The following is a 14,018-nucleotide window of genomic DNA, read 5'->3' as shown; positions in this document are numbered from 1 at the left end:
GCGACAACACCACCACCACCATCAATAAAAGCATATCGGATTCAAATAAACTATCAGGGATTGGCTTAACCTTCAACACCAAATGAACCATCGGAAAAAAGATTATGTGCATCACAAATGGACAGCGTCAGTATGCTCAGTGACTTGAGCAAGAAGGATATTAATGCTTGATCCAGGAAGAACAGTCATAGCAGCTCCAAAATATGGAAGCCTGGATGTGGAACTACTCCATAAGTGCGTCTACATCAAGCTTTCAATTGACCGTATCAAGCAATCTTAAAATGGCTATATGAATTTGCTATTGGGTTTGCTAGATATAAAGAGTTAGTCATAATCAGGTAGTTTGGTTACATATTTTGGGTTGGTAGTTGCATTATGGATTGACTACACGATATAATGGATTGGCTACAACAAAGATGGGCTGGCCATACCAATGAGCTCAATGCATGAGGACGGCCTACAAAGAGTTTGCTACATAGAGGTGGCTCCCTCCCTCCCTGGAAATATCACACTAAGGATTAGTCAAAATCAGGTAGTTCGGTTTCATATTTTGGGTTGTCAATTGCATCATGGATTGACTACACAATAAAATGGGTTGGCCTTCCAACCTGTTGGGAGATGCTCCCTTTATATTTGTTCTTATGGGAAGTTCTCAAGCTTGAGATACTCCTGAAATTTCTTCTCTTAAGATAATGGCTTCCAATGTCGTTGTAGGTTCGTTGGTGGGTGCCCAATCATTCCTGCTCATTATTTCATGTTTCATCAAACATTTATATTGGGCCAACTGGAACTTCAATAGCCATGACTGAGAGAACAATATGCCAGCCAGTCAATGTCCCAACTACTATCCTTACTCTCCATTCTACTTGTGATGTTACCATTTTATTCCCTAATGCTACTATGAATGCTTAAATGGGAAGGTTGAAGATGACTCCAACTCTATCCAGCTCAAGATTCAATTAGAAGTTTAACTTATTTAAGTTGACCTCCATATATGTTTAAGAATTGACTCAAGCAAGTCTAGCAAGAATGATCATCGACAAAATGACGTCATTCAAAACAAGTTCAAAAACTTCAATGTTGCGCGAAATCACTTGAAGGTCATTGTTTGCAAAACAGATTGCGCGGAGGGATTCAGATAACCGAAACTACCAAGAAACCTCCTCACATTCAATTCGATCAAACACAATAAAAAATGACGAATTATAGACGCGATGTTATGCGAAGTCACCTGAACTTCAACCATTCATGAAACGGACAACACCATTGTGTCTAGATCATCAATATAACAAGAAAAAGATGCATGTATTGTTCGGTTTCCCGCATGAAAGAAATGATGAAAAATCCACCTTTGCATGCAAAATGAGGATGGAATTTAATGCCCACAAGCGACAAAAACTTGGCAAACAAATCTATATGCATTTAAACTAAAAATAATTAATCAAAATTACTAATTTTATAATCTTTTGGGGACAATGTACCATGTCCTTTTACTGTAGCAAAAGGACATCATTTTAAATTAATATTAATAATAATAATAATAGAGAAGGCAAAAAAAAACTACTAAAACTCTCCCTAACCTCTCTCTTTCTCTACCTCCACCTCTCCCACTCCCACAACCTCTCTATCTTTCCCACACTCTCTCCCTCTTCCTCTCACTCTCTCTATAAAAAAACTCTCTGAACAAAAAGAGATACTATTTTTCTCTCTAATCTCTCCATCCTCACTTTCTCACTCTAAATATAAAGATATTTATTCCAGCCATTATCTAGCCACTCTCTCTAAAAAGTAAGACTCCTCTCAGTCTTCATTTGGGACAGCTTTCTTACTACTTTTTGAAGCAGCTTTCTAGCACAAAATTTTTAGTTTTAAGGAATTTTTTGTAACTAAGAAGCTACTTTAAAAAGTTGTGATGTACTACAAAGCCTCAAATCTGCCCTTTCTCTTTCTAAAGGAAAGAGACATCTCTGCCTCTCTCTAGAAAATCAGAAAAATAAATACCAAAAAATTGTCTGTTTTTAATCCAAAGGCTTTGAAAAATCGGACTGTCAACGAACCGGAAGAAGAAGAGTTCAAGTGTTCAACGGTTTTCGACCGATTATGAATCGGGGTCCGAACCGGATGATGCAATAAATTAATAATTATTATTAAAAAGTAATTAACATTAATAGAATAATTATGGGTATCTAAGCTCAAACAATATAATTCTACAGAATTTACACTATAGTAATTTTAATAGATTATTTCTCTCAATATAATTAAGTATTAAAATTGAATATGATGAATAATATTATAATATAATTATATATTTATAAAACATAATAGTTTTAATTAAATATAATTTATGAATATCTAATAATTTATTAGATGATTAATTTTACATTTAATTTATATATTATAATAAAGTGAGAATTTTAATAAAATATACATACAATTAAAAAAATTTTAATATAAATAATTTAATTTACAAATGTTGTAATAAGAATAATATTTATTATAATATAATTAATTTATATTAATATACATTATAACAAATTTATAATATAAATTAAAAAACTTTGCACCCAATCCAGCCTAAATTTGTGGCCCAACACAAACCCAAATTGGTCCAATAAAGCTCAAACTTACATTCAAGCTCATATAGCATTCATGTAACATTTTTAGTCCCACATCAAAAAGGAGTATGAGATGATTGCCTTTTAACTCTTTATATAGTTCTCTCTTTTCTTAAAAACTTATTTAATAAGATGACATCTATATATTATGATATTAAAAATCTCATTATTTAATAAAAAATTATTTTTAAAAAATTTAATAAAATAAATATATTGTTTATATTTTATTTAACATAAAAAAAAATTTAACCGGCCGGTTCTTTCGAACCTGGACCAGTTCGCCGGTTCACCGGTTGAACTGTCGGCTCAATCCGGTTCAGGCCGGTTCTTTGCGAAGCCGGATTTTGAACTGGACCGGATCGGACAACTGGCCGGTTCACGATTGAACTGGCCGGTCCACGGTTGAACTGGTCGGTCCGGTCCGATTTTTAAAACCTTGGTTGTATCCAACTTTGCAAACTCACATCATTGTGGTCATACTTCATCAAAGAGACTGTGCACACGATGGATGGCCCACCTTACATTTGGAACTCTCAACTTCTATTTATTAAATAATATAAGAAGCGTTGATTATATGACACTAAACAATAGATGACCCATCTTAATTTAATGGAGCCAAATCTATACCTTTTTTCTATTCAAATTTTATACAATTAAGACTGAGAGATGTGATTATTACTAGTATCCAAATAGTAGTCATTCTTATTCCTTAACATGCTCAATCATCTTTGTCATGGCCCGAACCTAACATAAACAATGAGTAAAGACGTAAAGTAGAACACTACAACGCAATTCAGGCAAAATATTAATTTTGAATAGATAACAAGTTCATTGCTAATTTGGTTGCGTGGAGAATATACGATAATGAAAGGGAAGGTGCAAATTTCATCTCTCTTTCCAATAATAGAAGCTAAGGTTCCATCAACTATTATACGTTGTGATTTTTTTCCCTTGAGTTTACCATCCATATTTCATGTGAACAGTTATAACAAGCACATATGGGGTATGAAGTAAAATCATCACCTGATTAAGGCAAAGAACATGTACCTATTAGTCTGTCAAAAGCAATTAGGCACAAAGTTTTCCTATTTCATTCAGCTTTATCCCTTCTATTTCTGTAGCCATATTTTCTTACATAAAAGTGGTGTTGGTTTGATCCTGTTTGCATTGGTTTTAATATGGTGGCTTGTTTTTGTTCAATGAATGCTTCCCATGAGTTTCCAGCATATTTCTTTTGTATGTAGGTTCTGTTTCCAATAATTAGAGAACATGTGTTCCCGATTAATGGACCAAATTTGGGCTTAGACTACTCAATCATGACTTCAATTAATGTAAGGGCAGCCATTTGAGCAACACTCTCTCCAACGAGTACTGTTTCTAGCCATCTCTCCATTCACTTGATTAAGTTTGGACGGGACTCCTTTCTAAGTATTTGGATACATATTTGTAATATTTAACATTTAATCCAACTAGAAATTCATACACTTTCTTTTACAAAAATTTATAGTATAACAGCATCTTCAATGCACCTCATTTTAATAAATTTATAGTAATTGAGTTATAAGACAAGAATTTTTTATTTGTTATAATATGCAGGAACTAAAAAAAACGCCTGTCTTGGTGATTTAATTTTTGTATGAATTTCATGGAATAATGTGGCATCATGAACATCTGAGTATGTTTGCTTCATATCATCCCAAGTATATTTGATTGTGGTTAGAACATGCAGGTTCCCTTTGACTTCCAAAATTGCTAAATTACATAGCTATGACATAATTTAGGAACCTCTATATCCCACACATCAAAATCAAGATCATCTTTGCTCAATACAAGGCCAATAAGATGACATAACTTTCCTTTTTAATTGAAAAATTTTTGCATAATTTGGGACCAAACAAGATAAGTTATTCCATTCAATTAGAATGAAGATCAAAAATTTTGGTCCTCCCTCATTAAGGCTTGGTTAGAACAAATTGGTTGGTGAAAATTTTCTAATATTGAAGAATTTATCTTTAATTTTCATAATGAAGTTTTTTTCTTCTCTTGAAGTTGATGAACAGTTCCCCTCCTATTATGGTTTTCCTTGCGGTGGTGGAAATCGCCGACAGTGCTCCAAATTGGTGAAGACAACGGTTGGTTCTCCGTATGGCAGTGGTGGAAGCTTTTGAGCTGAGAGGAAGGCATAGATGTCGATTGTTATAAAGGAACTGCAACTAAGAATTTTATCTTAGGAACTGGTTCTTGAAAGAGAACCAGAGGAAGCCCAAGAATTTCTTTCTTAGGGCTCTGATACCATGAACAGAGAAGTACATATTCAAATTTTGTGCATATTTCATTGAGAACCTTCCACCCCTATATACACAGCAATATTTTATGATATAATAGACTCTATCTTCGGAAATAACTAATTACATGGCCATTATTTGAAAAAATCAATAGGATAAAATATACAAGTATTAACCAAGTTTCTGTATATGCATCTATGAGAATAAAGGAGGATTACTCTATAACTTGTATGCATAAAATCCCACGGATTGCAGCCCTGCAATCCCAAATATTGTCTGCTCGGCGTCTAACACCTGGCAACGAGTATAAATTCAACATTTCTGTGTCCAAATATATTTGGCATCCCAATCATTGGAAATGGAAAAAAAAACAATCTGATCCCCCAATTGAGCAGGAGGTAAAATTTGCCATCAATAAGCAGTTATTTTCCTTTTCAAGTATTCACAAGCATGAAATCCTTTCACTACTCTAATATAAACATCTCAGGGGTGACAAATGCATGGAAAAAAACATCTGCAGGTAGAAAGTCATCATTTGGCTACGTCTGAATCAACGGATCCTCCTGGAAAAAAAGAAAAAAGAGAAAGAAAAGCAAAATTTTGGTACCTTTCAGAAGAGCAGTGACCTTCTGCACCCCTCCATAGTAGCTAAAAACCTTGCAATTGTGCATTGACCGATTCGCAATCATCAAACTATTCAAAACATACAAACCATCCGCACTAGAAGTCAAGCTTGAAGATGGGTCAGAAGTATCAGATTTAGCTTTTGAAGCGTTGCTGTTCACTGAAAGAAATTATACAGCATCATGATCAGTAGCTTTGAACTCAAAAGGAATACACGATAAAAGAAGCACAGACGAAATGTCACATCCAATCGGCTACAATTAGAGGAAACAAATAATTTCATAAGTACATTTATCAAACATTAAACATCATTCAATATATTATTAGTTTGAAGAAAATAGAGTGAATCAAAATCAAAGCTCTAGAAAACTAATCATTTACAACCAAATCCACAAACGGATTTAATACATCAAACAAGACTATGCGAGGTTCCAAAAGAGAGAAAAAACAAATAAGTTTGAATTGTACAAAAAAATAAAAAATTAAATTGCTGACGGGTGGAAACCCGCCAGGTAGAAGACAGTGCAGGAACTTAAATTGTCAGTCAGTAATTTCGTCAATCCGGCAGATGAAATAGGGCAACAATCCAGCAGATGAAATAGGGCAAAAAGAACCCTGAAGATGCATGCAAAAGTTCACTTACACTCAGACACAAGAGAAGTTAACCGGGCAATTTCTTGAACAAGAATAAGGATGACTTCGGATGGATGCCCACAGGAACATCCAATAATTATATCATCTGATGATGGCCACTCAGCTGATAACTCGCCATTATTTTCAGGCTCCCAATTTTCATAAGCCTGTATGAAGTGCAAAAGAAAAACTTGCAACGATTCTCTCTTTTCCACCTATAAAAACAAATTAATGATGTAAAATAGAAATCAAAATAATGAGGTAGATGAAGACAGAAATATTCAAGTAAAAATATAATATAAGTAAGGAAACTTCCTTTATGCACATGCACTAACCGGGTCTTGAATAAATGCAGCCAAACAAAGATACCAAACAAGTCAAGACTGTATTGATTGCTGAGATTTCCTAACCCTTAAGGCTGCTATTATCATGCATGATGCATAAAATTTTACGACCATATAATCTATCTGAAAAGACCAACATTTCAAATCATACAATATTCAGCGAAGCTTTATTGCCTTTTTCAATTCTAACCAATTACATTTGACGAGTGGCTTTTTTGCCTATATCAGCAAGTTGTTTTGAAAGCTTAAAAGATAATTGTCATACCAAACAAATATTTTAACAATGACCATGCTATTTGAACACTAGGTGGTTTTCCATCATTTTCTTTAAGATGATTGTAGTACTTCCACAGCTTCTTAGTTTATTTTTCATAGTCTATTCAGGGTGATAATCACAGATGAGTTTGAATGAGTTATGAAACCAGAAAATGACTTCAGGTTATTTTAACTGTAAGTCTGGGAAAGGAGTTGTTCCAAATATGAAGCTAGAAATTGAGGGTTCTAGTCCGCAGAATAATAGAATCAAGTAAACGTTGTTGTATCTGCTCTGAATAGAGTTAGAAATTTTTACATTTGCACATAGGTGTGCAAATTTAGATTGAGGTCTATTACAAGTTTTAAGAACCATTTGAAATAAAAGTTCATAACAAATTTAGAAGAAAAAAAATTCTCAAGCTCGTATTATGAAACAAAATCTTCTGTAGTTTATGACTCGTGGTCTTGTGCATCTAGCTATACTCTAACATTTTGGTTAGACTGTAGAATTATAGCTTTCCTATTCTTGTGTATACCATAGGATAACCAGCACAAGCTGCAGCAAACTTATTCCATAATACTTTGAGTTGCTTTTATCAATCCACTTTCTACAATTACATTTGATGATTTGATCAGATTTGCATGTCAAATTAAATCTGGTTTAGCGAATACTTTCAAGTTTCAAATAAATCTAAAGATATAAGATGTGTCAAAGTAGTCTTCCAACGTGCTCGTCTAGACTCTGATGTACACAAAAAACACCATAATGGTTAATTATATATCGTCTTTCCGCAATTAACAGTTTAATCAGCTATTATCCATCTTATCCCGCACTTAAGGAAGCACTTTGTCCCACCAAACTCTGCCATGAAGCCATTTATTTGATACTCAAGCAGCACCAAGTTTGGTGCAGTAGTGCATAATATTTTAAGAAATCATTGTCGGAGAAAAAATTAATTACATGTATTATTTCTAATTCCTTAATACGCCAACTTTCTGCAGCTTGAGAATAAGCACTAGGAAATACAACTGCTGCATATAAAAATCATATGCTTTTAATTCTGCAAGGACAACAACAAAATGATGCAAATAAATAAATAAACCTTTAGAAAGATCCCGTGAACATCTCCCAATCATTTATCAAAGCTGCAACTTGACTTCAACCATCAAACATCAAAAACAATCAATTTTAGCATGCAATTAGTGCATTCAAAAAAAAAAATCAGCATTCACATTCAATCACATTTGAAATGATAATTAGCTCAAGAAAGATCCCGTGAACATCTCCCAATCATTTATCAAAGCTGCAACTTGACTTCAACCATCAAACATCAAAACAATCAATTTAGCATGCAATTAGTGCATTCAAAAAAAAAAAATCAGTATTCACATTCAATCACATTTGACATGATAATTAGCTCATGTTTGACTAGTTTTTATAAGCTCACTTATTTAACAAGCTAAACATGAACAAGGCCTTGTTTTTTCATGTTCTACCCTATGGTATGGACTCCGCAAATTTGCACGTTGGCCTCTCTACTTAGGAGAGTTTTAAGAAAGTTTAGGGTCAAAATTCAGAATGCAAATTAGATTTAAAAATAAGTCAAGTTGATTTTAAAAGTCATATCCACTAAATAACACAGCATTTCATACTCTTCATATGCATTGAGACCAAATTTTATGATTTTAAAAGCATTTAGATGGGTTAGCTGGTAGTTCTTTCCATGCAGAGCAATAAATCAAGAGGTCAAGCTAGCTATGTCTCAAGTGAGTTGTAATTTCTAAGTCCCTTTGCACTCCGTTAGACTTAGGTTCGAGGCACTACCTCTCAATAGTTCTCACCTTAGTTCTAGGCGCTACGGCAGTTGTCAGATTCAGCCATTTCATAAGCCCTCACCTTCCATGCATTTTCTCTAACACGTGTCGTTAGATTATAAGCCATAACATTCTAAATAAAAATTATCAACTTTAAGAAATATTAATTTATAAAATCTAAAGCTCAATATATGATAGAATAGTTCGAATACCTCTGAGTATTCCCTCATAATCAAGTACTCCTACACTTCACTCCTTTGGCCCTCATTCCAAGAAATCTATTAAAAGTTGATCTCTTCATCCATAAAACTCCTAAATAGCAAAATCTTTAAACAAGATTTTCATAAATTTCAAAATGAAGATCTTTAGCCAATATTTTGATAATTTAAAAAAAAAACACTAGTTTAATCAAAAAAAAATTCAAGTACCAAATGCATGAGATATAATTAACCATAGGGGTTTGCCCCTATGGGGCATCTGTACCCCATAATAAAATAAGCTCTATTCAACCAAATGTTGAAAGGGAGAAAATCTCTGTTAATATTTTTATCCATCAGGATAATATATTATTTTCTATGATGTGCTCGATCACAAAATATACAATTTGTTTAAGATCACAAAATTTCTCCTCTATATATATATATATATGGCTTTTAAATAGACTTTATGTTCATGAATAGATCAACTTATCTTCAATAAATTAACAAACTGGACAGAAAATTTTGACTCATTTGCTTAACAAGAGGAGCCGAACAAAACTTGAACTCACTCAATCTGGGTTCATTTTAATCCCTACCTAAAGTAATATTATTCAACTTGGGGCAAAAAAACTAACTCTAAAAGATCACATCTGAAATCAAAAGACAAAAAAAACTATTCTGTGATTAAAAAAATGAATTTGCCTAATTTTACTGGACCAATAACTTGCAAAAAAATGATTGTTCTTCGACTTTACCTTGTCAATGGCATTTTCATATCTCTGCCAAAGTGAATTCAAAATTGCCTCTTCATTGGTTTCACTGAGAAAGAAAAAATTGTAAATAATTACAGAAAAACAGATCAGTTCTATTAGTGAGGTCTTTTTAGAAGCACATAGAAGTCTATTTTTCTTTTTCATATTTGAAAACACTAGCAGATACAAAAAACATGTTTGGAACAATCTATTTAATATCTTCATAGATTATGTTCACTTATCAAAAAATTTCTCCATATACACAAAAGATGATGCCTAATAGTTTTGAAACATACTCGATACAATATGAAAAACAACCCATAACGTAAGTGGATATAAAAGTAATAAAACATGCCATAGAGTAATAGCTTCAGTAATTTGCTAGTAGACTATCAGAACAAATACAACTTCAAATCGTAAGAACAACAGACTAAGTTTTATATAAATTCAATGCTCATCTAAGAATTTTTTTTTGCAACATTCTAAACATCAACCATTAAATACAACCTTCAATTATAAATAACAATCATACAGAGTACAGAGTAACACAGAAAGGTTTGCAGGCAATCAGTTTACAAGAAAAAATTAAAAATAAACAATTTAAATTCAACATCATTAGGCTTAGGCTTCGTTTGGGACGGCTTTCTTACTGCTTAAACCAGCTTTTTAGTACAAAAATTAAAAATTTTGTATTAAAAAACTGCTTTAAGAAAGAGTAAGAAAACTGTCCCAAATGAAGCTTTAATCCCAAATACTTGAGGCACGCTATCACTCAGGATTATTGCAGGGAAAATTAATGAACTGACAGTTAAAATGGAGAAAAGATGAGTGCGTCTAATGACTACAACAATTGGGAAGCTAAATTATCAAACATAGTACTCTAAATTCAAGAGTTTGACTCTGAAAATAGATTCAATTTACTGAAAGAACGTCTAGAACATGAGAATATTTATGACTTCGGTTTTATTTACTCTTCCACAAAATCTAGCCACAACTTTTTTTTTTTTTTGGTCATATTGAGCACATTCATATGGGCATGACATGTAATAGATACAGATTAGAAAGGGCATTTATGTGGCAATCCAAAAGTGCAAATTCCGTGCACTAATGAATAAGAACAGCTTTGGATAAAACCACAAGTTTGAGGCATAAGAATGCATTAGTCTACTAAAAATCTACACAAACAATACTTATGCATTTAATGTGTAGAGAATTATGTACTCTTTGTCAATATTTGCTCCTGCGGCTGCTATTTTGTCAACCAATGTTTTTACTTCATTTAGGTATTCAGCCATAGTGTGTTGTCTCATTGAAACATTGTGTAATTCATTTTTGAGTTGAATAACTCGGGATCTGTTGGATGCTTGTAATCTTCTTTCAATGGTGCTCCAAATGGTTGCAGATAATTCTAGGTGAAGAACGTATGGCAAAATGGCAGGAGATATTGTGGAGCAAAGAGCTGCTGATAGGTTCTGATCAATCAGAATCCATCTGGTGTATTTGGGATTGGTGATGGTTGAGCCATCGGAGGATTGCTGGAGACGGGGTGGTGGGGAAACATTTGGATCGATGAAATTGGTAAAACCATTTGCTCTTAGTAGTTTTGTGACTTGGGATTTCCATGTGGGATAATTATCGTTTGATAATTGGGTGGGTACTATTGTTTTAATGTTTGAAATAACTAATTTCTAAGATGCAGGTATGATACACGAATCTATGACTGGTTCTGATGATGAATTTCCAGTTTGGGAAGAAGAAGATTGAGCCATGGGAATTGATGAGATGACTTACCTCCTAGTGAGATCTTCTGTCTGTACAGAGGACCTGCTCTGATACCATAAAGAAAATTAAGTATAGGAAAAGACAAGAGAGGAATGATACTAAAGCCTCTGCGTACTAAAGTCTTGTCAGGCTATTTTTCATTGCATTATACTGTCTATTGTACATTTGTATTTATAGTACTCTAGTGTATGCATGTATGGCTATGATTTACTTCTTCTGTTTACACATGGACGGTGCTGATCGTGAGCATGTGATTTATTGTAAGTCCGCAGATCTCGGCTGTCCTTTTACAGAACAACCATATTGCAAGGATTTCTTGCTCCATTTTTTAAGCTTTAACCGCTTAGCGACCTTAAAGCATGACATTTCTTTCTCCTCAATCTAACGTGCAGAATGGAAATACTGCGGGTGAAGTTAACAGGGCAGGAAGTAAGTGCAGAATACTGGAGTTGATTAAATTAAACAATAACAAGGCTAGATTGTAAATCATCATGTACTACAAATTTAGAGATAAAAAGTAAGTAAATTTTCTAGCACTGTGCAATCTGTGACAAAGAAATGAAGCCTACCTGAACCGGATTCTTGGAGAAGGAGCTGAGTGCTTCTCAGCATGAGTCCAGGAACCGCCTTCCCCAACTTGACCACCAGATGATCTTTTAAGAAGACCAGCCACCCCCTTGACGAAGTTCATCCTTTGCAAGAAGAGCAAAGATGCATCGAGGCTACAATTAACTTGATCATGTGCAAAGCCTAAGAATTTTCCATTGTCACTTACTTCTACCGCAACTGTTCATTAATTTAATAATCGTTGATGCAGCCCTTCGCCCGATAATGGATAAACATAAAATAACCAGACCTGTCCAAATATTCCAGAAAATATAAATACAGAGACAGAAATCAGTCGATGAATCATCTATGCACAATAAACGGAATGGAACACGCAGTACATAAGCTAAACAAGCAAATATTTCGTACAAAGCCCTAACCGTGCGTAGAAAACAATCTTTTTCATGAGACCTGTAGCACAAAAGTTCCTAAAACCCCAAAAGCAAAAACCAGCAAAACCAAGAAAATTGATCGACCGTGAGAAAATAAAACAAGCACAGACGGACTTTTTAGTTGGGAAATATGGTAGAGGGCAAACGACTGCATCATTTTTCCCGCAATTATTTCATCATCAATTCCTGCCCAACTGATAAAATCCAAAGGACCGACCAAAATCATTCACCAAAAATCAATACTTAACGCGAATCGTAACTGTACCTGGTCAATAAGAAGAAACAATCCCACTGCGATAAACTTGCCAAGGGACGAGATCCTGAGCCAATCGTCCGCTTAGATGCTCTTGTTCCTTCCTCCTCCTGCTGCCTTTCCCTCCAGCTGGTACGCGACGGGTAGAAGAGTCCGTATAGAGCACTAGCGGCAGTGATCGGAGCCGGAGACCAAAAGATGGGAGAGTAAACAGAATGGACGAACAAAATCGTAGGCTACTTTACTGAGAAACCCCACGATATTGTAGCAAACCACGAGTTTATCCTAAGCTATGTGTCTTACGGAATGGTGTTGTGGGTTTGCAGCGGCGTACGGTATTAGTTTTTGGGCTTGTTTTAAAATTATTTTTTATTGTTTTTTTATATGGGAGTTTTAATTAAAAAAAAAATTTGCATTAAACTTCTATTTTAAAAATCAATAAATAAGTCATCCCAATCAAAGTTGTGAGGTGTTGATCTAATTTTAGTATATATTATTTATGCTGTTACCGCAATAATGTAAATCTCTATAAATAGATATCTTAAGAGATGTATTGTTTGGGGAAAATGTAAATAAAGCTTTATAGATTTTCCTCTCTCTCTCTCTCTGAGCTTAAGAAATTTCAAGAACTTTCCTAAGAATCTTAACAAATGGTATAAGAACCTTGTTGAGACAACCAAGAAAGAAATAATGAAGGTTTGCGCAGTTAAGAAAGATAGGAGCCGAGCAAGCTGTCGTTAAGACATGCCGGGGCAAGAATGTGATGCCTCAGAATCTAATTTGAAATAATTATTCATTTATTTTTTTAATAAACAATCAGAGCTATCTAATATCATCTATCAGTAATAAACAACAAAATGGATTCTATAATCTAAAATATATATGTACACATCTACATTAAATCCCAAAAATCATATACAACATTCAGGATCTAAACAATCATCATATAACACTACAGTGCAGCAGTTGGTAAAATATTAACTCAGTGCGAGTGTTAAATCTATAAATCAGTCATGTCTCTCTAATCAGATAAAATATCAAATCAAAATATTAGTAAAGATTGAAATAGGATAAATGTTCCTTACAGCGAGACAAGCAAATATCCCAACTGGCCCAACTAACGAAAATCATTTTGCAGTCTCCAAATCCTTAACATTCTCTGCTTGTCAAAATGAAGAAAGGGAAATGGGATTTTTTAAGTTTTTAATTAGTGACTTAGGATATTTTCATTTAAATAATGATTTAATATTATATTATTAATTTAATCATTTTTTTCTAATAGAAAATTCAAATTAATTATTTTAGGACTTTACTATATATATATATATAACGACAGGTATCAATTTCTTAAGGATTTTCATCGGTGTCCAAAAATCACAAAAAATTTAGTGCAAGTAAAATACTATAATAACAACATTATGGCGAAGACGGTTTGCAATTTGGAGTTATATTGACTCAAAAA

The 14,018-nt window shown here is 33.6% G+C and overlaps 1 protein-coding gene across 6 annotated transcripts in view; it reads right to left on the bottom strand.

The window, feature by feature from the left end:
- LOC110116195 (BEACH domain-containing protein B) overlaps positions 1-12,841 on the bottom strand; it is a 96,646-nt gene extending 83,805 nt beyond the window's left edge. For 2 of the 6 annotated variants that reach the window (XR_003699848.1, XM_028692591.1), the window contains exons 1-5: positions 12,569-12,836; positions 11,875-12,161; positions 9,527-9,590; positions 6,168-6,372; positions 5,508-5,684 (exon numbers count right to left, since the gene is read on the bottom strand). Coding sequence is in view for 3 of the 6 variants with exons in the window: in XM_028692591.1 (XP_028548424.1) it covers positions 5,508-5,684; positions 6,168-6,372; positions 9,527-9,590; positions 11,875-11,996 (568 nt within the window). In the remaining 3 variants the exon portion in view is untranslated. Of the gene's footprint in view, positions 1-5,507; positions 5,685-6,167; positions 6,373-9,526; positions 9,591-11,874; positions 12,162-12,568 lie in introns of those variants that run through there. The other 4 variants (XR_003699849.1, XM_020849691.2, XM_020849689.2 and 1 more) reach the window with 4 other exon arrangements.
- Between the last annotated feature and the right edge of the window lie 1,177 nt (positions 12,842-14,018).

This window comes from Dendrobium catenatum, unplaced genomic scaffold (genome assembly GCF_001605985.2).
Source record: "Dendrobium catenatum unplaced genomic scaffold, ASM160598v2 original_scaffold_235663, whole genome shotgun sequence".
Classification (NCBI taxonomy): domain Eukaryota; kingdom Viridiplantae; phylum Streptophyta; class Magnoliopsida; order Asparagales; family Orchidaceae; genus Dendrobium; species Dendrobium catenatum.
The sequence above is the reverse complement of the archived record's forward strand: the minus strand, read 5'-3'. Positions and strand labels throughout refer to the sequence as shown.